The sequence below is a fragment of the Artibeus jamaicensis genome, unplaced genomic scaffold (assembly GCF_021234435.1).
Source record: "Artibeus jamaicensis isolate MK-2021 breed Jamaican fruit bat unplaced genomic scaffold, CSHL_Jam_final contig_3126, whole genome shotgun sequence".
NCBI classification, from domain to species: Eukaryota; Metazoa; Chordata; class Mammalia; order Chiroptera; family Phyllostomidae; genus Artibeus; species Artibeus jamaicensis.
Window position 1 is genome coordinate 648,629 of NW_026521723.1, and position 25,066 is coordinate 673,694.

General features: G+C 41.4%; 1 protein-coding gene across 2 annotated transcripts in view; it reads left to right on the top strand.

The window, feature by feature from the left end:
• Nucleotides 1–2,408: 2,408 nt before the first annotated feature.
• NXPE3 (neurexophilin and PC-esterase domain family member 3) overlaps nt 2,409–25,066 on the top strand; it is a 37,269-nt gene continuing 14,611 nt past the window's right edge. The window contains exons 1-4 of one of the 2 annotated variants that reach the window (XM_037142726.2): nt 2,410–2,494; nt 2,860–3,013; nt 10,562–10,851; nt 19,951–20,705. In XM_037142726.2, coding sequence (XP_036998621.1) covers nt 10,756–10,851; nt 19,951–20,705 — 851 coding nt within the window. In that variant the 5' untranslated portion in view covers nt 2,410–2,494; nt 2,860–3,013; nt 10,562–10,755. Of the gene's footprint in view, nt 2,495–2,859; nt 3,014–10,561; nt 10,852–19,950; nt 20,706–25,066 lie in introns of both variants that reach the window. The other variant, XM_037142727.2, reaches the window with a different exon arrangement.

Consider the following 25,066-nt stretch of genomic DNA (forward strand, 5'->3'; position numbering starts at 1 on the left):
TAAGTAACTGGCACACTGTTTATGGCTGGATAGTGTAGGTGCCATAGTCCATTTGAGCTACTATAAGAGAATGCCATAGACTTGGTGTCTTATAAACAACAGAAATTTATTTCTCATAGTTCTGGATATTGGGAAATCCAAGCTCAAGACACCAGCAGACTCAGTATTTGGTGAGGGCTATCTTTCTGATTCACTATCATCTTCTGACTAGGTCTTTACATGGTAGAAGGGGTGAGGGAGCTCTCTGGGGTCCCTTAAGCAAAACAAATAATATGCATTAACTCTGAAAGATGTTATCTTTCCACAGGAAAAGATATTCCCACACAAGGCAACAAACCCAGCACTAGCTTTGAGGGCTTATCTCTTGGTAAAGAAATGCTCCTGGCCAAGGCTGAGTGCATGAAAAACTGTATGCAAGAGACTGCCTTTCCCCACAAGAGGCAATTAAGGTTAAATGAGGTCATAATGGTAGATTCCTAATCTGATGAGATTGATGTCCTTTTAAGAGGACAAACAGACACCCAAGAGTTCTCCTTTTCCCCTTGCCATGTAAGGACACAGAAAGTGTTTACAAGCCAGGAAGAGAGCTCTTACCAGGATGTGTATCAGCTGGCATCTTGATCAGCGACTTTTAGTGCCAGAACCGTGAAAATAAAGTTCTGTCGTTTAAGTCACCCAGTCTGCAGTACTTTATTATGGCAGCCTCAGAAGACCAATGGAGGCACAAAACACTTCTTCCTTCTAGTCTCCTACTTTTGGTTGGTGTTTTTGGACAAGGGTGGTTGGTACCTAATGTGACAGTCACTTATTTTGAACAATGGGACACTGTGCTAGGCACTTTTGATTTGTCATCTGATTTATTCCCAAGTGCAGGTAGTGTTGCCTCTAATTTACAGTGGAGGAAAAGAGCTCAGAGAAGTAATTTGCCTAAGACAGCATTGGTAGTAAGAGGCTAAGCTATGGATGAGACCCAGGCAGGCTGGGATCCAAAAGTGCATATTCTTTGTATGGTAGCATTCTGCAATAGGGATGTGTTGGCTTTCCAGTCAGGGATCTTTGAGGAATCTAGTAGTGATGGACAGGCCTCTCTGGTCCAGCCAACTCTTCTTGGTGGCTTTAGTGAGTGTAAAATATATGTCAGAGCACTCAAATTCCTGTGTGATGACTGCCTGTGTAAATGGGGTTAATAAGTATCACTAATGCAGCCCAAAACCATGATTTAGAAGCCAGCATTTCCTGTTTAGTGTTTTCCACTTGCCTAACAGCCAAACTGTGAAAGACAGGTGCTTGGGAGTCCACCTACTGGAAGACAGGAGTTGACAGAGCACACGTCTATCATATAGGGCTCCTCATCATTAAGCACAGAAGCAATGGAACACTTTTTATGAATACAAAAGGCCCTTAAAGGCTGAATTTCCTTGAGGAATGAGGAGAATGAAATACTTCTCCAGAAGAGACTGCCAAATACAGAACCTCCTTTTGCTCCACTCATGAATCTGGTCACTCATTCATGCATGTAGTACTGCCATGAAAACATCGAAATAGGCAAGTTGAGTCCACTGTGTTCAATACATGTAAGAATGATTGATGTTAGTGGTAATTTATGTGAATCCTTCTTCAACCTTGAGGTAATAGGGCCAGGTCTACTTCTAGAGCCTGCGCTTTGCTTGGATAATAAATTCGGCTTAAATCCACTACGCTCCCAGCGTTGTGACCCCTTCCCGCTTCCTGAGCAAGGGCTTGTCCGTCTTCTAAGGACTCCTGTCAGTTCCTGAATTTCACAAGGCTGCTACGGACGTTTTACCTGTTAGAAAACTGTCCAACATAGGATAGCTCAGAATTCCGGGGCGAGGGGGTATGTTCAGTCGTTTTGTCAGAAGACTCCTGTCTTACATACGGCTAGTAAAGGAAACAGCTGTTTCAATGCAATGAGAAGAATAAGTCGACTATTAATAAGCAAGTAAAGATTCAAGCAAGGACCAGTTGTAGTCGTCAAAGTGCTCGTGCTCGGCAAATTATGTTTCTCTGATACAGGGAACAATACATTCTGCTACTCAGAAGAAAGACAGCCCAAGTCGGGGCATCACGGGTTTGGTCACCTCGCTGACAAGAAAAGACTTGAAAGGGATGCTCCCTGATGTCCGAAGACGACGAGCAGCTAAGTCCCGAGAGGGCCCGAGTCAGGCCACAGGAGGACAGCTGCAGGACACCCTTGCGCGAAAGAGCCGGGGTAGGAGGGGTGGCTGACAGTGCTGGAGGCCCCGAGCACGAAATCGGAACTGAGGGCTCAGCTCCTGCTCGTCCACGCCGCCGACCGTCCGTCAACAGCTTCAGCCCGCCCCTCCCGGAGCTCAACCAATCGTAGCCCGGGGTCGGGGGTGAGACGACGCGGTGGGGTCCGGAAGCAGGGGCCGGGAGCTTTACTCTGCCTCCACTAGTCTGGGCATCAGAGAGCCCAGCTGCGGGAGAACGCGGGGGCAGGAGGGACCTGGAGGTGAGTGGGGACCTGCGGGGTGTGTGTGCTGCGGGGTGTGTGCTGGCACCAGCTGGGGCCTCTGCCGCCCCTTTGCTCGGCTCCATCGAGCGCCTCTCGGCTTCCAAGCTCCGTCCTCATTGCATGCCGGCTCCCGGGTCCCTGTCCTGGTGTGGCCTGGTGCCCACGAAGAGCAGCACGGCTGGAGCGTTTGAACCTGGAAGGAGACGCTCCAACCGAAGTCGGGAGCAGAATTGGAGTCCCAGGCTGCTGCAGCCTTGGACCCTGTTGTCCCAGCCGCTGCGAGTCCCCGCTGCGGGACTGGGGCGGGGCCGGGCGTGTGCATTTCTACCCGCAGTGTTTTCAACTTGCTGCAACGCCGACAGGTGCAGCCGCAGGCGCGGCACTGCGGAGCCAGACCTCGGGACAGCGGGTCCGCAGCTAAGACACCTTCCATCCCTTCAGCCCCATCTCTCGTTTCATCGCTACTCTGGGCACCAACGTGCTGGACTGTTCTGGTCTCACTGCCATCACATTCAGGTCGTATGGGGGAAAAAGAGTGTGACTTTACAAAGTGTGACGCAAGACGCTGGCCTGTTGCCCATCTCCGTTTGATCGGAGGTCACTAGGGTAATAGAGGGATTCTCAGCCAGGGTTATTTTATATAATTTATTTTTAGAGTGAGGGGAAGGGAGGGAGAAAGAATGAGAGAAACGATTGGTTGCCTCTCACACGCCCCAATGGGGTGCCTGGCCCACAACCCAGGCCCTTGCCCTGGCTGGAATCTAACTGGCGGGAGGATACTCAGCCTACTGAGCCACACCAGTCAGGGCAGCAGGGTTTAGTTTTTTAAAAATTGTGTGTAATTGCCTGTTTGTAAACTTTTTCTTATTTTTCACTATTTACTCTAAAGGAGAATTGTCGTATTTTCAGAAGGTAAAGAGTCACACTGCTCTGATAGGCCTCCCCTCCTCTGTGCAGTAGTTAATTATCATTTGGAACATCAGGGTGTGTGTGCTTGAAGCTGGCGGGACTCCCTGGTCTCATTTCACCCTGGAGGCGCTAGTACAGTTATTCTTCCACAGTGCTTGGTTCTGCTTTCCTTTGACTGTTAAGTCATTTCTTCTCCATGTCTGTTGTCCTCACAATCTATCTGGGCCTGGTAAAGTGCTGTTGATTTTTTCTGAGAAAGGAAACAAAGGGATAGATTGCTCAAGTGCCATTGGCTGTCGCCTTTGCTCGCAATTGGAGTGTTCTGAGGGTGTAATGTAAGTTACAATTGAAACATTTCAGAAAGGTCATTCTTGAAATAACACTTCCTGACTACCTTGTAGTAGTGGTTCTGCCACCTGGCTCTCATTAAAATCATCTGGAGAACTTTAAAAAAAGCTGTTTCTTGCACCCTACCCCAACAGATTCTGTCTGATTGATTTGGTGGGGTGTCCTTTAGGCACTGGTCTTTTTAAAGGTTCCAAGATGATGTTAATGTGCATGCAAGATTGAAGACCATCGTCTATCAATGTGCCCTGTTTTTTCTTATAACAATACTACTCTGTGACTTATTTAACTAATTTGTTTACTTCTCTACCTCCCTCCTCCACCGTCAGTGAAAAAGCATAGGCAGGCACTGATGTGTGAGGTGGGGGTGTGTGAAGGAGAAATGGGACCTGTCACCCTGCTTCATCTTTGCCCAAGCATTGACCTTCTTTGATTGACCCATCATTGTCATTGTCTTAGATGAGTCTCTTTTTTTTAGACCCTACCCTGTTAAGTTTAAGGTCTTATTCAGCACCCTATGAAAACACAGCCGCTCTTTGAAAAGTTTAGATATAAACATTTAAGTTTGGATTTATTCCATGTAAATCTGTGCTTTGGATTTTTATATGGTACAGTTCATGTATTCTGAATTAAAATTGCAGATAATTGCTCTGACAAGTACGATTACAGGTTATAGTATTTAGGATGGGGACCATCCCCCCAAAACTGGGTATATGATTGTCCTCTAAGATATTTGTGGAATGTTTGTCTAAGAACATTAGCTCCCCAGAGGATGGGGTTGCTAATTTTCTGTTTACTACTGAACTCAGGTATTTCATTTGCATTATTGACTATTGTAATTCCAAGTGATGTAAGCAATCACTTTGTAATTCTCTTGTGAGATAATGGATAGGAAGTCAGTTGCCTAATGGCAGTCTAGGGTTGTTGCCACAGACCATAAAAAAATTAGATTGGCTGGTAAGTAGTCTTAATCAAAATTTGGCAAAACAGACCATGCATTTTACTTTTTGCTTATCTCTTAAGCATAAATATGAAGCATGAGTAAGTGGTGGACTGACCCTTCAGAAAGATTTGAAAACAGGACTGGTCAAGTTTAGATGCCCCCTGGAGCAGTTACAACTTTTAGATCTGTCTGGATGCCTCTTGTTTTCTGTAGTGGGAGGATGAATTGTTGAACCACATGATTATTCTAGTGTTTCAGAAAAGTAACACAGGGAGCTTTTTAGTTTTGGTTTATATATTTTTTAGTTATATTGCTGTTTATAAAGTTTTGACTTTCAGCTCAGATCTGAGTGGTCGACCATATTTATGTATAGACGGACAGTTACTGTTTTTTATTGGTAGGAAAGGAAATGTTCCTATCTCCACCCCTCCCACTATTTTGTACTGAAGTCTGTGTATACCTTTGATGTAAATTTGTGCTCTTTATTTCAGGTATTTTTTTTCTTTACTTAATTTTTAGTATCTTTAATTTGTACATTGTGCTTATCTTTGTTGCAGCAAGAGGAATGCTATAAAAATGAAAAAAACTCAACACGTGTTGTGAATGTGGCAAGAAAAGATCAGGGCTGCTCTCAGTATTGTTTGAGGCCAGGACTTTACGCTGGAAGAAAGTTAGATGTAAACTTACATTTCTTAGTTCTAAGAAGTTTCTCTTCTTGGGAACTGGAAATTTCCCAGAAAAAAAAATGGTACATTACATTTATTCTTTTATTTTTTTTGGTTGATCTAGGGAACTTTTTTTCTGGAGTTATTTCCATCTAGCACTTTTATTACTTAATTTTAAGTACAATCTGAGATATTAAAGGATATTTTCTTGCTCTCTTTGTAAATGGTTTTTGTTATAATCCTTTTGTTTAACATTTGTAGGAGAATCACAGAAACCTGTTACATATTTCTTCTTTCACTTTGAAACCTTTCATTTTACTTATTTATTAACTTAAATTTTATTTTTCTGTTACAGTTTACATTCAGTATGATTTTGTACTAGTTTCAGGTGTACAGTGTCGTGGTTAAACAGCCATATACTTTACAAGGTGTTTCCTCGATATTTCTAATACCCATTTGTCCAGGTCAGTCTGTCATGATTGCCTCTCATAAAGACAAAATAAAAAATCATCAATGCATGATTGTATTTCAGCCGTACTTTCGCAAAAGGAAGCACTGTAATTGCAACCTGCGGTGCTATTGCAGTGTTACTGAGTATATTTCCTACTCTATACTCTACATTCCCGCAACTCTTTTGTAACTACCAATTTCTACTTCTTAATATCTTCACCTTTTTCACTGAGTCCCTCTGGCCATCATCAGTCTGTTCTCTGCATTTATTTGTCCATGTCTATTTTGTTTGTTTGTTTGGTTGTTAACTTTGTTCTTTAAATTCCACATATAAGTGAAATCATGATATTTGTCTTTCTCTGACTATTTCACTAAGCCTAAGACTCTTTAGGTCTGTCCATGCTATTTCAAATGGTAGGGTTTCATTTTTTATGGCCGAGTAATATTCCATTTCATATGTGTACCACAGCATTTTTTATTTACTTGATCATGGTGTATGATCTTTTTATTGTATAGTTGAACTTGGTTTGCTAATATTTTGTTGAGGGTTGTTGCATCTGTGTCCATCAGGGGTATTGGCCTGTAATTTTCTTTCTTTGTATTATTTTTATTTGATTTTTGGAAGCAGATAATGTTGGTCTCATAAAATGAGCTTGGGAGTCTTACCTCCTCTTGAACTTTTTGGAATAGTTTGAGGAGGCTAGGTATTTTTTTCTTCTTTGAATATTTGGCAGAATTCACCTGTGCTAACTGGGAGGGTTTTTTAAAATTCATTTTTCAATTGTAGTTACTTTCAGTATTATTTGTATTGGTTTTAGGTGTACAGCATAGTGATTAGACAATCACATACAAAGTGTCCTGCTATTTCCAGTACCCACCTGGCACCATACATAGTTATCATCATCTTATTGACTATATTTTTATGCTGTACTTTACATCCCTGTGACTGTTCTGAAACTACTAATTTGAACTTCTTAATCTCTTCACCTCTTTTACACAGTCCCCCAGTCACCCTTCCCTCTGGTAATCCCTCTGGTCTCTATGTCTGTGAGTCTGTTTTAATTTTGTTTATTCGTTTACTTTGTTCTTTAGATCCCACCTGAGTGAAATCACATGGTATTTGTCTATCTCTGACAGGTTTATTTCACTGAGCATAATATCCTCTAGGTTCATCCATGCTGTTGCAAAGAATGAGATTTTATTATTTTTTATGATCAAGTAATATTCCACTGTGTAAATGTGCCACAGCTATTTTATCCTCTCATCTGGTGATGGGCACTTGGGCCACTTCCATGTCTTGGTCGTTGTAAATAATGCCACAGTGCACATAGGGGTGTATATGTATTTTTTGCCTTAGCGTTTGGGTTTCTTTGTGTAGATATGTTGTGAGCTTTTTGATTACTGCTTCAATTTTGTTGATCGTAATCCTTCTGTTCAGCTTTTCTGTTTTCTGGTTTCATTCTTGGAAGATGGTATATTGCTAAGAATGTATGCATTTTTTCCAGATTGTCTAATTTGTTTTCATATAATTGTTCACAGTATTTTCTTACATTCCTTTGTATTTCTGTGGTGTCAGTTGTTACTGCTCCTCTCGCATTTCTGATTTTACATTTGGGTCATCTTTTATTCTTGATGTGTCTGGTTAAAGGTTTATCAATCTTGTTTGTCTTATTAAAGGACCAGCTCTTGGTTTCATTGATCTTTTGTATTGCTTTTTAGAGTCTATTTTTATAATTTCCACTGTGATCTTTATTATTTTCTTTCTTCTACTTACTCTGGGCTTTGTTTGTTGTTGTTTTCTAAATCCTTTAGGTGTGGGGTTAGATTGTTTATAGAGTTTTCTTGTTTCTTGAGGTGGTCCTGTATTGCTCCGAATTTTCCTTCTTAGGACTGCTTTTGCTGTGTGCCATAGATTTGGGGTTGTCGTGATTTCATTTTCATTTGCCTTAAGGTATCTTTTGATTTTTTTCCTTGGCCTCATTGTTAATCCTTTCATTGTTTAGTAACATGTTATTTAGCTTCCATATGTTTGTGTGTTTTTTCATTGTGGTCAGAAAAGATGCTTGACATGATTTCAGTCTTCTGAAATTTATTGAGACTTATTTTGTGTCCTAACATGTGATTTACTCTGGAAAATGTTCCACGTGCACTCGAAAAGAATGTATATTCTGCTGCTTTGGGGTGAAATGCTCTGAACATGTCAATTAAATTAATCTGGTCTAGTACGTAACTTGAGGCTACTGTTTCCTTATTTGCTGTCTGGATGATCTATCCATTGATGTAAGTCGGGTATTAAATTACCCTACTCTGACTGTATGCCTGTCAGTCTTTTCCTCTATGTCCATCAGTATTTGCTTTACATATTTAGGTGTTCCCATGTCAGGTGCATACGTGTTTACGAGGATTGTAGCTTCTTGTACATTGTTCTCTTTGTCATTATGTCGTGTCCTTTGTCTCTTATTATAGGCTTTGTTTTAAAGTCTTACATTTTTCATTTTAAATTAAATTGTTTTCCCATATTAAAGCCTTGTTTCTCCTTTTGTCGTATCCTTAGTTATTACTTTTAGAAACCAGCCTTATTTGTACTAGTTGTGATTTTTATTTCCTGGTGTACAATTAGGACCTAAAGATAAAGATGAAGGCGGTCTCCCCTCTTTGCAGGAGTACTTTGCAGAAAACTGGCCAAGGGTGACAGCTGTCAGTATTTTAGTATATGTGTCTTCAAAGAGAGCTCTGCTTGGTGCCCTTCAGGCTCCACCTAGTTAGACATTCAAATGTTCTCTCAAATCTCAGTGCTCTGCTGCTCGTGGCAGGAAGTCTAGTCTAGTCTAGTCTTGTCATGATCCTCCATAATGATTTTCATTAGACCTTGGCCGTGAGGGGTTTTTTTTTGCATGTTTGCATTGCTGTATATGGCCCTACTGTTTCTTTAGCTCTGGGATCTGCTGCCCTTGCCGTCCTTCCGCACCACTAACCGCTGCTGTGCTGCTGCTGACTCGCTCTGAACCACACTCATGTCTAAACTGACGGGTTCACCAAGTACACAGGCCATGCCTACCATGGTTCAGCTGAATTTCTGCGGAGTCTCACCTCTGGGCTTCTCCCTCTCTGGCCATCAGGGAACCTGGTTCTTATGGCCAACTCCTCGAGAAGAATTTCTTCAGAGGAGCAGTTGTGGCTCTGATGACAGCGTCACTTCCTCTACCTCAGAGCCATTTTCTTCCGAGAATTTCCAGGCACTTCAGCATGGGTGGGGGCATGCGTGGGTACGTGAGTGTTGGAGGGGGGCAGTGGTGGGGGTTATAAAATGGTTAAGTCCATGCAGCCTTTCTCAGTACCTGGCACCCCTGTGGAGGTGGCCAAGGGTAGTGGATTTATTCTTCTTTACTTTAGGAGGGGAACTGCCTTTTGCCTAATACGAGCATGAGCTTTTCCGGGAGGATTTCTGGCACGGAGTACAGTGTGCAGTACAGACTAGGCCTCCGTAATTATTTGTTATGTGGGATGTTGAATCAACCGATACCATGTAAAGAGCTAAGTACTGTGAGAAGGTCAAAAAATATGGTACATTGTCATCATTAAGTTGTATTTTTAATGACATACGGTTTCTGTTTCTCTTTAATATAGCCATAAATGGTATAGTCTAGTTGGGAGATAAATACATACAAACACAGAGATCATCTAAGAGGTGAAAATCTTAAGTGCTATGGGAATTTTGAGGATGGAGAGTGTGTTGCAGTAGCTTAGCCTTGTCTCCATTATGAAGCTGGGAAAAGGAAGGATGCCACCGTCCTCGTGGTACAGGAATGAATTAGACGGGGGAGTAGGTGAGCGAGGGAAGAGAGGGCTTAGCAGAAGGGCTGCAGCTTCACAAAGCTGAAGGGAGCGGCGCTGCAGCTGAGGTGTTCCGAGGTCTGCACCATGACTGTCCGCCCTCTTCACCTTTACCTGTCCCCCGTGTCCTCCATGGAAAGCCTCACTGGGAATACAATACTAGCACTTTCTCTGCTTACCTGTACCAAAATAGCCACTGGAGAGAGCATTCTGAATTCATGGGAGAACAGGGGCAGCAGACTCTGAAGTCCTCTACCTCTAGTAGATGTGATGAAGGGTTTGGGTGGCCTGTTTAGTCACTCCTTAAGCTTAGCTTTCATCTCCTACATCTTCAGGACAGTTGTCTTTCCTCCTGTGCCTTGTTACTTAGCAGAGGGAGCATCGGGAACACATACACATGTGTTGGTGGGGCAGGAGACCTGAAGGGTGTTTCCTGTCTTCTCCATACAGAGGGACAGTGCTCTTTGTTTTCCAGACTACGTCAGAACTCCTTATAAAATCACGATGTTTCCTCTTAATGCTCTTTAAATAAAATTACTCCCATAATGTTATATAACTTGAATTATAATGGAATTGAAGTAATTTTATTTACTTAGACTTCTGTGGAAATTTAACAGTTACTTTAACTTTGCAGTTTCTGAGAATTTAAAGACATTGTTTTTTTTTTTTGCTTTCTCAAAAAAGTAAAACCTCAATAGGTAGTAGGATCAATATAATTGTATTTACACAGAAGCCTTGGGTTGGGTTTCAGTAAACTGTCTGGGTATGGACTAGATGTTACTCTGCTCTGGCTCTTTGATTTCTTACCTTGACTTTGGGCTTTCGAGGTTAAAGAAGAGGAAATGTGGTATTTTTCCTCTTACCCCATCCCAGGCTGTTACAGTTTGTGATGTGTTTTCTGATTTCCCCTCTTTGCAGGAGTCCTTTGAAGAAAAATGTGCTTCTTAAATCAATCCCAGCTTCTCCTTTACGCGAAGAACTCTAAAAAATGCTAGCAGAAGAAAGGCAAATTAAGCCGAAAGCTCACCTGCAGCTCAGGAAAACAAAGGCATGGAGTTCTGAGGAGTGAAGGGAGCCTGGTGTCAGCCATGGGGTGACCAAGACACGGCCACATGATGGGGATCAGCTTCTTAAAACTACGGCCTCTGTGCTGTGTGCTTGCAATGCTCATGGTGGTGGTGCTGGTCATCAATGTTACTCAGGTGGAGGTGAGTATTCAGTGTGCTGTTTCCTATAAATACCCTGGGAAATGTTGATCATCAGGAAACTTACCCTGGTCACAGTTCTCATTTACATCAATTCAGTAAGTCTTTGAGTGCCTGCAATGGTTATAAACTGCTAGTTGTCAAGGGTACAGTGGTGAAGACAACAGACAAGATTTCTTCATCCGTGGAGCTCGTATTCTAAATGTGCATGAGAGAAAATATTAGCATAAGTTATTATAATCATAATAACAATAAAGGATAATTAGAAATTGTGAAAGGTACTATAAAGAAAGGGAAGTAAGGTACTACTCAAGATGAGACTAGCTTTTGGGTGATGAAGGAAAGTCTTTTCAAGAGGGGTCCTTTTGGCTGACTCTTGGCAAGAAACTAAAGGAGTATTTCAGCAAGGGAGTTCATGATGAGCCTCTTTTGAAGACCGCTGTATGGCACTCAAGGGCATCATGTCTTACTGGATCCTTAGTAGTGCCTGGCACCAAAAAGGTACTTACTATTTACCTCCCCCCATACCTGCCAGCCCCTGTGTGAACTAGCACGAAAAGTTTTAGAGTAGTTTCTATATAAAATGGTGCTGTCTTCTTTAATTTTGTTGGCTTGTGATCCTTCTCAGGTTACAGGTTCAACCTAATTATGGTATTTCTTTGTTTATTGGGTTTCGTTGTGGACTGTACTTTTGGTTCCCCCAAACATCCCAGCCCTGTGGAGCTCAGGTTACTGTTCTCTTTTAGGCTTTTGGGTGGTTCTTTCCCCAGCTTCTAGTGGTTGCATTGCACACATGCTCTTAAGTACGATGCTGAGTACTGGAGTGGGACCGGCTGGAGATCTCCCAAGTTCTCTCTCTGTGCAGCTCTTTGCTCCTGTTACTCTATCCTGTGGACTCCGATCACTTTGGTCTTTGGAGACTCTCAGCTCCATCACCTCAACTGGAGTAGTTCATCAGGCCCCACCTGGGTTCCTCTCCCTGTGCCGCAGCTTGCAAACTCCAAGGCTGTAAGCAGAGTGGAGTTACAGCTACCACCTCTTTAGTTTCTGGTCTTTCAGGGATCATTATCTTTTGTTGTCTGATGTCCAGTGTCTGAAAAAACATGTTTTATGTATAGTTTGATTCTTTTTTTTAAAGTTATTTCATGTGGAGAAGTAAATCTCACTATTTCTCTATCTTGGGTGAAGGTGGAAGTCTGAGAGACTTGATTTTGAGGGGAAGGGGATAATAGAGAAGCTGGAGAGAAGGATTAATGGACCGAGGGGAGGAGGAGAGGATGGGATCTAGAGCACAAATAGGTCGTACAGCTTTATGTAGAATGAGGGGCACAGTGCATTGTGGGCGTTGTTATCGTTTTACTGTTTATTGTGTAGGAGGAGTCATGCTCCTTCCTCTGACCTAACGAGGAAAGATGTTGTGATCGTTGGCAATGTGGATGCATGTGCTGCTGGGAGCTATGACATTGAGGGAGTTCTTGCCTGTGCAGGAAGTAGAAGCTGGGAGGATGGTGGAGCCCAGGAGGTTCCTGTATAAGGACTTGAAAGAATGAGATTGGGAGATGGAGCTGATCCTCCAGGATGATAGAGGGGTAATATGTTTCAAGACCATAGTGTGTGTGGCACTCATCTTCATTAGTTCTGTGAGTGTATGTTTTTCTTATACACATTCAACAGCCTGGGAGTAAGGTAGAGAAAAACTACTACTGGGAGACAACAGTAGTAGTTTCATCCTTTTTAGTCAAAAGGAATGTAGCCTGTGGATTCTGGACAGGTGGTGCGTACCAGGCACGTAGTATAAAGGGCAAGGGTGCTGGGATCATCTGCAATTTGAGCGCAGTGGCAAAAGATCATGCTAAGCAGCCAGTTACAATGCCCTTTAGTGTTGGCTTTTGTCCACTGTAGTCACACACACAGGGTCTAGGCCCAGATTCCAACAGGATCAATGGGGACCACTTTAGCTCACCAGACAGTCCTCCCTCTCTGACAAGAAGTATCATATCCTACCTGAGGGAACTTGCCGGCCAACCCCCATTCAATGTCTCCCCAGCCTCCCCTGGTTTGATGCCTGGAGGAGCTCTGAACAGTAGTGGATATTGGCCCTTTTTCAGCTATGACATCCAGGCATCAGGCTGTAGCTTTCCAACAGATGTGGTCAGTGGAATGTCCTGTGTAGTAGTTCCCAAGCATTTGTAGTGAGACAGCCTCATGCTGGCATTGGTCAAATTTATTTTCTTAACTGCATTGGCAATGATCTTTCCCCACCTGTGCATGATGGTAGATTTCAAAAGGGCATGCAGCTGTGGTTTTTAAAATACCATGCTTAGGACTTCTGGTCAAGATGGCAGCATAGGTAAACATGGCTTGCCTCTTGCACAACCACATGAAAATTAAAACTAAAAGATAGAACAGCCATCACTCAGAACCATCAGAAATTAAGTTGAATGGAAGTCTGACAACTATGGAATTAAAGAAACCACATCCATCCAGACTGCTAGGAGGGGCAGAGACGTGGAACAGGCTGGTCCACATCCACATGTGATGGGTAAAAATTCAGAAAGAATATCTTAGAAGCAAGGAGTCCCAACCCTACATCAGACCCCTTCAGCCCAGATCCCTTCAGTGCCAGGAAAATGAGTCCCATGACTTCTGGCTGAAAAAAACAGTGGCGATTGAGTCAGCAAACAAAACTTCTGGAGTCCCAAGCAGTTCCTTTCAAAGATCCCACACACAGACTTACTCAACTCACTCCCTCTGATCTCCATCATTAGGGTAGTAGCTTGAAAGGCACCAGTGGCACACAGGGAGGAACTGAAATGTCTGGCATCAAGGCAAGAGCTGGGGGACAGCTTTCTTCTAGACAGAATGATGGGAAGAGGACACTGCCCCTTTTCTGAACCCTATGCCCACAGAGCCATAGAGACAGCAGGTGGGTACCATAGCTGACACTTCATCAACCTGGCTAACACTGCCCTGCCCTGGAGATCACCTGAGACCACCCCCATCCAACTTACGGGTCGACCCAAGATATTAACTGTGGTTTTTCCATATGAATGGCTGGTCTTGGCTCGTGCTTTACAACTTCCTAAATTCTCTAAAAGGAACAACAGTGAACCCCCAGTCCCCATACTGCTTGCTAAGTGTCCCAAGGCATGGCAGTAGCAGCAGCTAATGTAGATTTAGCACTTGGCTTCCCCATGGAATCTCCAAGCCAGGACAATTGGTAGCCATCTCAGATTGCTTTGTAGCTCATACGAGAGGAATGGGCAGAACTCAGGTGGGGCCTGACTTTGGCCTGCACCACCTGGGAAACCTCAGAGCCTGAGCACCCCGTAGAGAGCTGCAGGCCATGTCAGAGCACCACCACCCTACCCCTGTACTGCTGACCCTCCACAGAGGGCAGAGGTTGGTGATTAGTGGTCATAGCCATGACCTTGCAGCTGACTGGCCTGGGTAAATGCCTTCCATTCACTTGCCAAGATAAATCAAAGCTCAATTATAAGAGGAGGGTGTACTCAGCCCACACAGAGGGCATACCTCAAGTACCCAGCTTGAGTGGTAGGGGAGGCTGTGCCACTGGACCCTGTAGGATACCTTATATACTAGGCCATGCTACCAAGATAGGGAGTCATAGCAGCTCTACCTAACACAAAGAAACAGACTCAAGGAAGCTGCCCAAATGAAGGGACAAAGAAACATGACCCATAGGAAGGAACGGAACAAAACTCCAGAAAAAGAAAAATGGAGATAAACAATATGTCAGATGCAGAGTTCAAAACACTGGTTATAAGGGCACTCAAGAAACTTAGTGAGGACCTCAACAGCACAAACAAGATCCAGTCAGAAATGAAGGATACACTAATTGAAATAGAGAAAAGTTACAGGGAATCAACAGTAGAAAGGATGAAGCTGAGAATCAGATCAATGATTTGGAAAATAAGGAAGCAAAAAAGAACCAATCAGAATAGGAAGAAATAAAAAGAATCTAAAAAAATAAGGACAACTTTAAACATGCCAACATTCACATCATAGGGGTGTCTGAAGGAGAAGAGAAAGAGCAAGAAATTCGAAATCTATTTGAATAGATAATGAAAGAAAACTTCCTTAACTTGGTGAAGGAAATAGACATGCAAGTGCAGGAAGCACAGGGAGTCCCAAACAAGACAGACTCAAAGAAGCTCACTCTAAGACACATCATAATTAAAATGCTAAAGGTTAAAGATAAAAAGAGAATCTTACAAGTAGCAAGAGAAAAGCAGTTAGTTACCTACAGGGGAGTTTCCATAAGACTGTCGGCCGATTCTCAAAAGAGACTTCGCAGGCTCAAAGGGACTGGTAAGACATATTCAAAGTCATAAAAAGCAGAGACCTATAGCCAAGATTGCTCTACCCGGCAGAGCTATCATTTAGAATTAAAGGACAGATAAAGAGCTTCCCACATAAGAAAAACCTGAAGGAGTCCATCATCACTAAACTGTTCTTACGTGAAATGTTAAAGGGACTTGTTTAACATAAAGAAGATTAAAACTGTGAACAACAAAATAGCAACAAGTACATATCTATCAACAATTGAATCTTAAAAACAAACTAAGCAAAGAAGAAGAACAGAGACAGAATGGATACAGAGAGTGATTTGGTGGTTGCCAGATGGGATTGGAGTTTGGGGGAATGGGTGAAGAGGTGAGGGGGATTAAGAAGTACAAATAGGTAGCTACAGAATAGTCACAGAATAGTGGGGATGTAAAGTACCATATAGGAAATGGAGCATCCAAAGAACTTACACACATGACCCTTGGACAGTGGTGTGGGTATTGCTGAGAGAGTGGGTGGTGCTGGGTGTAGGGAAGCAAAGGGGGAAAATTGGGACAACTGTAATATCATAATCAATAAAATATAATTAAAAAATACCATGTTTTTGGGGGAATGGGGTTATACCTTCTTTCACTGGTAAGGGCATCTCTTTGGGGTGCATTGCAGTAGGAGCTGTAGTAGTCTTGTAATGTATTGGCCCTAGAATGGCACGTAACTCATTGCCCAAGGGACTTGTGGAGAGAGCACTGTGCTATTGTAAATATGAGTGCCATTTCTGCAGGTGGAGGCTTGGGCAACAGCTGAAGTGGGTCTTATAAATAATCCTTCTATCTACCCTTTATTGGGATGGATATTCTTACTGTAACTGACTGCTCTGTGAAGCTTTATCTGATGATCTCTGCCCCCTGGTATACTTGGGACCAAAAGCCAAGGGCCATTTGCTCCTTTTGCTGTTTGTGCCAGCCCATGCCTTCGGGTTACTGAAGCATCCATCTCAGACGGCAGGCTGCATGTGAGATTCCCAACAGCTTTAGTCTCTTTGACCAGCTCCTGGTTTCATTCATCTTTTGTATTTTTCTCTTTTAAGACTATTTTGTTTATTTCTGTTTTCATCTTTATTGTTTCCTTCCTTCTACTCACTTTGGGCTTCGTTTGTTGTTCTTTTTCTAGTTTCTTTGTATATGTAAGGTTAGATTATTTATTTGAGACTTTTCTTGTTTCTTGAGTTAGACCTATATTGTTATGAATTTTTTTCTTAGGGCTGCTTTAGCTGTGTTTTATAGATTTTGGGTTTTGTGTTCTCATTTTCATTTGTTTCATGGTATCTTTTGATTTTTTCTTGATCTCATTGTTAACCCATTCATTGTTTAGTAGCATGTTATTTAGTTTTCATGTTTGTGTGTTTTTCAGTTTTCTTGTAATTGATTTCTAGTTTTAGACTCTTGTGCTTAGAGGGAATGCTTGATATGATTTCAGTCTTCTGAAATATATTGAGACTTGTTTTGTGGCCTAACATATAGACTGTTCTGGAAAATGTTCTGTGTGCACTTGAATAGTATGTATATTCTGCTGCTTTGAGGTGAAATGCTCTAAAAACTCTCAATTAGATTAAGCTGGTCTAATGTGTAATTTAAGAGCACTGTTTTCTTGTTTATTTTCTCTCTGGAAGACCTACCCATTGATAACAATGGGGTGTTAAAGTATCTTACTATGACTGTATTACTGGCTGTCATGATTTGCTTTATATATTTAGGTGCTTTTATGTTGGGTACAAAGGTATTTATAAGGGTTATAGCCTCTTTTTGGACTGATCTCTTTATCATTGTGAAATGTTTTTTTTCTCATATTATAGCCTTTATTGTCTGTTTTGTCTGATATATATATTGGTACTTCAGCTTTTTTTTTCATCTCAGTGTGCATGAAATAATAAAACTTGCAGTTGAAGCTATCTGCCTGTACATATAAAATGTGGCCTATCACCTGTTTTGGTATAGCCCGTGAGGTAAGAATGGTGTATAAAAGATGAACATTTGCAATAGAAAGGGAACATTAACTTTAATGTATTCCCCCGTTCTACTTGTTATTAGATCTGTATTTAAAAGTTGTATTCAGTTATTATTATGTTTTGAATTTTATAAGTAAAGTTTTGTGGAAGAACTTGAGAGTTGAAACAATACAGATTCTCAGAAGATCTTTGAAAAATCCTGTATTTGAGGAGTATTTTTACCTTGTATGGGATCATTTTAATCTTGTGTAATATTTTGAAGTGTTTTGGCATAGATGGGGAACCTGGGCCTTATGTGAGTGGTTTGTAATAGGTTATATTAGCTATGGAGGAGAGCAATTTTTGGTTTTGCTTTGTCGTTACTGTTTGTCTTTTTCCCCCTTGCAGTTTAACTCATTGCATAATATATGATGCAGTGTCCTGGGTTAGGTACTGCGAGGCTTATGCAACAATTTCCAGTGTGTGCGGGTGTGTGGGGTTTGTCCCACAGCTTGTGCACATGGGGTTCCCCTTTTTTCTCTTTGCTTTTTAGTTTGGGAAGCTTCTTGTGGACATAGCTTCAAGCTCAGAGATTCTTTCTTCAGCTGAGCCCTTCAAAGGCATTCTTCATTTCTTTTACAGTGTTTTTGATCTCTGGCATTTCTCTTAGTTTTTTATTTTCTAATTTAAAGATTTTATTATGAGAAGTTTTATGTTTCCGATGAAATTGAGAGAAGCGTTTTTTGTGAGTCTCAGTCTCTGATAACCAGAGTTTCATCTGGACTGGAACCTTGTGGTTCTTGTGATTCCAGGGCACACTGAGCAATAACCATCTGGAAACTTTGAAAAAGAAAAGAACAAGATTTGTCACTCAAAGGTCCCAGCGGGTATACGGCACACTTGGGGCCACACAGTGAGGCTGTGGGTAGAGAGAGAGAGGAACTGTGGACCTGGGGTTCTATTTTTGGGGGGGTCAAGTGTGGGGGCCTGGGGTTTCACAGGTTCACTTTTTATCGGTGAATTTAAACATGTGTGAGAATTTAAAACATGGGAAGAGAAAAAGAAGTGGCCCAAATAGTTATATAAATCAAAGGCCCTTGAAACAAAGGTGCCTGGTGAGGAAGGGAGCTGCCTGGCTCTTTATTTAGTTGTGTGGCTTGGCAATATGTGTGTGTGTTCTTTTAAAATTATTTTTATTTTCATTTATTTATTTTAAAGATTTTATTTGTTTACTTTTAGAGAGAGGGAAAGTGAAGGAGAAAGAGAGGAAGAGAAACATCAGTGTGTGATTACCTCTCTTCCTCCCCTTACTGGGGACCTGGCCCACAGCCCAGGCTTGTGCCCTGACTAGGAATTGAACTGGCAACTCTTTGGTTTGCAGGCTGGCACTCAATCCATTGAGCCACATAGCCAGTGCTCTGCTCTTCTCTTCTCTTCTCTTCTCTTCTCTTCTCTTCTCTTCTCTTCTCTTCTCTTCTCTTCTCTTCTCTTCTCTTCTCTTCTCTTCTCTTTTCTTCTCTTCTCTTCTCTTCTCTTCTCTTTTCTCTTCCTTTCTTTTTATTTTAATAAATAGCCATCTTGGAACTAGATGTCTCTTTGAAATGGATGCCTAGGCAATTGAAGTCAGGCACTTTCATGACAAAAAAGAAAAACTAATTGGCAGGGTTTCTACTACAGAAGGATTACAGACATTTCCCATATGGGCCCTGCCACAATAAATGCATACCCTCTCCCATTACTATTGTCATCATTTTTTTCCAAGGATGAACCTACATTGATGCATCATAATCACCCAAAGTCTGTTGTTTACTGTAGAGTTCACTCTCGGTTGTATATTTTGTGGGTTTGGACACATGATAGTGGCATCTGTCCATCATTAGAAGATCATACGGAGTATTTCCCCTGCTTTAAAAATTCTCTCTACTCTGTGTAGCATTTCTTTTTGATTCTTTCTTGGAATTTCCCTCTTTCTTCTTATGTTGCCCATCTGTTTTTGCATGTTGTCTGATTTTTTTCATGGAAGCCCTTAGCATATTAATCATCGTTGCTTTAAATTCCTGATCTGATTATTCCAACATCCTTTCTATAACTGAGTCTATTTCTGATATTTATTCTGTGTTTTCATACTATGGTTTTCTTTTGTTGTTTTTTTTCTTTTTGCCCTTTGGTATGTTTTGTAACTTTTTGTTGAAAACTACATATGATGTGCTTGGTAAAAGGAACTACTATAAATAGGCTTCTAGTGGTGTGGTGGTAAGGTGTGGGGGAGGTGAAATTTTTTATAGTCCTTTGATTAAAGCCTCAGTCCCTTAGTGAGCCTGTGTTCCTGGGCCGTGACTTTAAAACATGCATCTTAGACCTCCCCCTACTCCTGAAGTTGGACAGAATGGTTAGAGTAGGCTGGACTTGGGTATGTCCCTTATCCCAGTTTGTTTAGGCTCTGATAAAACCCCAATGGGTTAGCCTCTGGTAAAACATTTTCTCTTGAGGTCAGGCCTTGTTAAGAACAGGATGTTCAGGCACATTTTGGAGTGATACCTTTTCACTTCTAACGGAAGCACAGGGAGATTTTTCTCTGGTATTTACTGTGGGAACCTGATCAAATTCCTGGAGGTAAGTTTCATAAAAGCATACTGGGGATCCCTCTATGACTCTTCTTTTACATTATGGCCTTGTAAAACTAATGAGCTCTGGTTTTTGAAAACAGTGTCATCCCCAGTAGTTAAAATTTAAACTGAAGCCGAGACTTACGTGGTTGAATATAAGATTTATTATAGCTGTGGTTTCCGTTTTTGTGTTTTTCTCTTCAGTACTTGGACCATGAAACTGTCTCAGCCACATTCGTCGACAGTAGTGGACAGTTCGCTTCATCCCAGGTGATAGGAAGTAGCCGGAGTCCCTACTGTGGCTATGAGCACCAGACTCTGTCCAGCCAGGAGCGCCTGGAGGAGGACTCCTTGCTGGCTGCCTTCCAGTGGCAAGTGCCTGATGTGGGCCCTGTTCCCTTTTTGAAGAGCAGTGACCCGTCTTCCAGCTACTTTGTCATCTTGAACTCTGCAGCCTTTTTCAATGTGGGAAGCCAGCTAGAAGTGCTGGTTCACATACAGGATTTTCAAAGAAAGCCCAAGAAGTATGGTGGAGACTACCTGCAGGCCAGAATTCACTCCCCTGAGCTGCAGGCAGGGGCTTCGGGGAGAGTGGTAGACTACCAGAATGGGTTTTACAAGGTCTTTTTTACTTTGCTCTGGCCAGGCAAAGTTAAAGTGTCCATATCTCTGGTCCACCCCAGTGAAGGGATCAGAGTTCTTCAGCGCTTACAGGAAGAGAAACCAGACAGGGTCTTTTTCAAGAGTCTCTTTCGTTCAGGAAGAATTTCTGAAACTACTGAGTGCAACTTGTGTCTTCCTACGAGTCTTCCCTTATGTAACTTTACAGATCTCTACACTGGAGAACCCTGGTTCTGCTTCAAACCAAAGAAGCTCCCTTGCAGCAGCAGAATTAACCATTTCAAAGGTGGATACCTGAAGGGCCTTCTCACCACCGCAGAGAGTGCTTTCTTCCAGAGGTGCGTGCTCCTTGCTCTTGCACGTAATTTAAGCATTCCCTTTCACTGCCTTTGTCCTATTTAGGAGACATTTTCATAGTTAGGAGACTTTCTTGTTTTGATTTTGTGCTACTTATATCTCTGTGAACTTGAACCAATTCAGGAGAGGTGGTGAATAAGAAAATACAGATTTGTGTTTTGTGATTAGTTGTTTAAATGTGAAGCTTCATGCTTATTTCAGTTAAAATTAAAGACTGTTCCCCTGATTTTTCAGTTAAAATTAAAGACTGTTCCCCTGATTTTTCCTCATTACCTATGTTTTATTTCAGAACTATGTAGCACATCTATAGCTGTATAAGCAAGATCATTTATTCACAGAACAGATAAATCATCTAAGAACAGGGCTGGTGTGAGGTCTTGTAGTCAGTGTTTTAGCTTCATAACTGAAATAATTTTAGGTGATGTAGTTGTTAAAAAGTCACGTATACATTTACTGAGGGAAGATGATGAAGAATATGGCAGCATCGCAGGCTTAATTTCATGATAAGCATGGGAAGCCAGGAATACCACAGCAAACTATATATTTTAAGTTAACAGTTTTCTATTCTTGGATGTAAATATAAAACTTTGTCAGCATAATGATCAATATATTTCCTAATGTGCACAGTGGAATGCATGGAAATCAGTTTGAATTAAAATTTTTGTTTTCTTCAACATTCCATATAGTTCTGCATTAAAATAATATTCCTAACATATAAAAAGTTATAAAAGCTACATGGTCAAAAGTACAATTATTTCAAAGAATGTAAAAAACTTTAAAATTTTTTAAATGAATATATACGTTTTAAACATTCCTATGTAGGGAGATATTTTTGTTGAGTACTAATTTGCACCCTGAACATTTTTATATTTTATGCCCAATCATTACTTGGTAGGGGAAAACTTCCTATCACAAAGTATGTGATCCAAAGGAACTTCTAAAATAAAGCCTCTGATTTTCTAGTTTTGGAGTCAGCTTTGCTCCTAACAGTTTACCTACGCCTAACCTGTTGATGGACTCATGCCATGCTTTTAGAAGGCCAGCAGGGGGAGCACTGCTCAATGTATTTACTGTACTGTCTTTGAGAAGACTGCCTAGTTTTTTGTATGGATTATTACAAAAGGGCTTTAGATTTAGTTTTAATGCTGTGTTCAATCTCAGACATGCTATTTATTGATGACTAATGAGCACATTATTTTATTTCTGTGCACTTTTTGTTTATGTATAAAGACTGCTTACGGGTTGTGTTTTCAGTTTGCTTAGTGGCCTAGCAAAGAGCAAGAAACATAGCTTGTAATTTACTCAGAGTCCGTGTGGGAGAAAGGTTAGGGAATGAAGTTAGTGTAAAATTTAAAAATATGTCTAACACCAGTCCTACTACTAAAACCAGAAACACCCGTGACTCTAGAAGGATAAATGAATGCCTGTCCCCACCCTTACTTGCGTATCCTGAGTGACGCTGGCTGATGATACTTTGTAGTAGAAACTTCAGAAATTACTTACCAGGAACTTTGCTGGCAAGACAGTGCCTGAGGAGGAATAAGTTTTTGGAACAAGCATTTGACAGAGTTCTGGTGCTTGATTTTATCTTTTGTATTTGTTTATTCTTAAAATTCTGAAATTCTGCATCAGGCTAACTGAAAAGAAAAAGAGAGAGATTGAATTTGGTCACTCGAAGGATCTTTAGGTGTACCATTTTGACCTTATGGCCTGAATATGTTAAGCTGATACCCATTTTTACCTCTTTTCTTGGTGGTTCACAGTATTGCTTAATTCAGAAAGGATTAAGAAGCTCAGTCTTGGTCTTTGGGTCCCTAAATGATGGGTAAATAAGGTGACTTAGTCTTTGTTTTTTACTGTTAAGGAAAAAAGTTTTGGTTTGGAAAGAATAACAGTACTTTGCATTAAAGATCTTGATAATACAAGGGAAGACCTTTTGAAAGAATGAGCTTATCACATAAAAAGCTTCCCTTTATTTTAGCATGATTTACACTTTTTAATTTTTTTCTTATAATATATATTTTATTGATTATGCTATTACAGTTGTCCCAGTTTCCCCTGCTGCCCCCTCCACCAGTAACCCCCCTTCCCTCCAGCAGTCCTCCTCTTAGTTCGTGTCCATGCATCATGCGTTTAAGTTCTTTGGCTACTGCATTTTCTATGCTGTTCTTACATCGAACAGCATTTCTATGCTGTTCCCCTGTCTATTTTGTACCCACCAATTATACTTCTTAATCCCTGCATCTTTTCCCCCATTCTCTTCCTTCCCTCTCCCAGCTAATAACTTTCTAAATGATCTCCATATCTATGATTCTGTTCCTGTTCTGCTTGTTTTTGCTTAGTTTGTTTTTTAGATTCGGTTGTTCATAATTGTGAATTTATTGCCCTTTTAAAGTTCATAGTTTGATCTTCTTTTTCTTAAATAAGTCCCTTTAAAAATTTCATATAATAACAGCTTGGTAATGATGAACTTGTTTAGCTTAATCTTGTCTGGGAGGCAATTTATCTGCCCTTTGATTCTAAATGATAGCTTTGCTAGATAGAGTCATCTAGGTTGTAGGTCCTTGCTTTTCATCACTTCGAATACTTCTTGCCATTCCCTTCCAGACTGCAAAGGTTCTTTTGAGAAATCAGCTGACAGTCTTATGGGAACTCCTTTGCAGGTAACTATCTGCCTTTCTCGTGCTACTTTAAAGATTCTCTCTTTATTTCACCTTTTGCATTTTAATTATGTGTCTTGGTATGGTCTTCTTTGTGTCCATCTTGTTTGGGACCCTCTGTGCTTCCTATACTTATATGTCTATTTCCTTCACCAAGTTAGGGAAGTTTTCTTTCATTATTTTGTCAAATAGATGTGCAGTTTCTTGCTCCTTCTCTTCTCCTTCAGACACCCCTATAATGTGAAACTTGGTATGTTTGAAGATGTTGCATAGGGGCCCTTAGCCTATCCTCATTTTTTGTATTCTTTTTTTCTTCTTGCTGTTCTGATTGAATGTTTTTTTGCTTCCTTGTGTTCCAAATCGTTGATCTGATTCTCAGCTTCATCCACTCCACTGTTGGTTCCCTGTAAAGTTTTCTTTATTTCATTTAGTGTAACTTTCATTTCTGTCTGGGTCTTTTTTTTTTATACTGTTGAAGCTCCCAAAGAGTTCCTTGAGCATCCTAATAACCAGTGTTTCGAACTCTGCATCTGATCTGCATTTCATTTGATTCTTTTAATGGAGTTTTGTTCTCTTCTTTCATTTGGACCGTATTTCTTTGTCTTCTCATTTTGGCAGCTGCCCTGTGTTTGCTTTTGTGTTATTAGGTAGAGCTGTTTTGACTTCTTGTCTTAATAGCATGATCTATTGTAGAAAAGTACACTAGTAAGCTGGATGGGGTAGTGCCTTAGGTAATCGCCAGGGTGGGGCAACCTGTTCTGTACTGTGTGGCTTTTAATGGGAGAGAGTTAAGAGAGGGGACAGTGTTGCTGCCTGGCCTCTGGAGTTCTATCTGGGAGAAAGCTGTCTCTTGACACTCAAACCTGGTACCAGGCACTTCAGTTTCTTCCCATATGCCAAGCCCTTCCAGCTGTTTCCCTGGCGCTGAAGCCCAGAGGGAGTAGTCCTAAGTCCACTGCATGCCTTTTAAGAGGAGACTCCTGAGAATGCTGCAGTTTCTTCCTCTGCCCCAACCCACAATGGTTTTTACAGCCAGAAGTTATAGAGATTTATCTTCCTGGAGCTAGAACCCTGTGCTCCTGGGTGGTCTGGTGTGGGGCTGGAATCTCTCACTCCAGAGGTATTTTCATTCACCACACGTGAGTGTGGCACTGCCCCTTCCTTGTCTCTGCATCTCCACGGGTCTCAGCAACTCTGCCCTTCCTACCCATTTGGATGAATGTGGCTTCTTTAGTTTCTCGGTTGTCGCACTTCCATACAGCTCGATTTTTCTGACAATTCTGGGTGCTATTTGTTTTGTAGTCTAGTTGTAATTTTGGCTGTCACTGTGCAAGGAGGCGATCCGTGTTTACTTACTCTTCCATCTTCTATACTTTTTTTTTCTAAGTTTGTATAGAACACTTCAAATCTTTAGAAATTCTGCACAGATAATAACAATGAGCACCCACATGTCTTTAACTTAGAGTCATCATTGTTAATGGTTTGCCACACTTGCTTTCTCTCTGTATGCGTGCATACATGTGCATCTGTGTGTAGTTTCCAGCCCCGCCCCCACCCCCAGACCATTTGAAAGTAAGTCGTAGACGTCGTGGCAGCGAGCCCCAAGAGTATGCATCTCCTAGGAACATGGGCTTTCTCTAACATATAACCATAACACAGTTCCCATACTTTGGGCATTTATC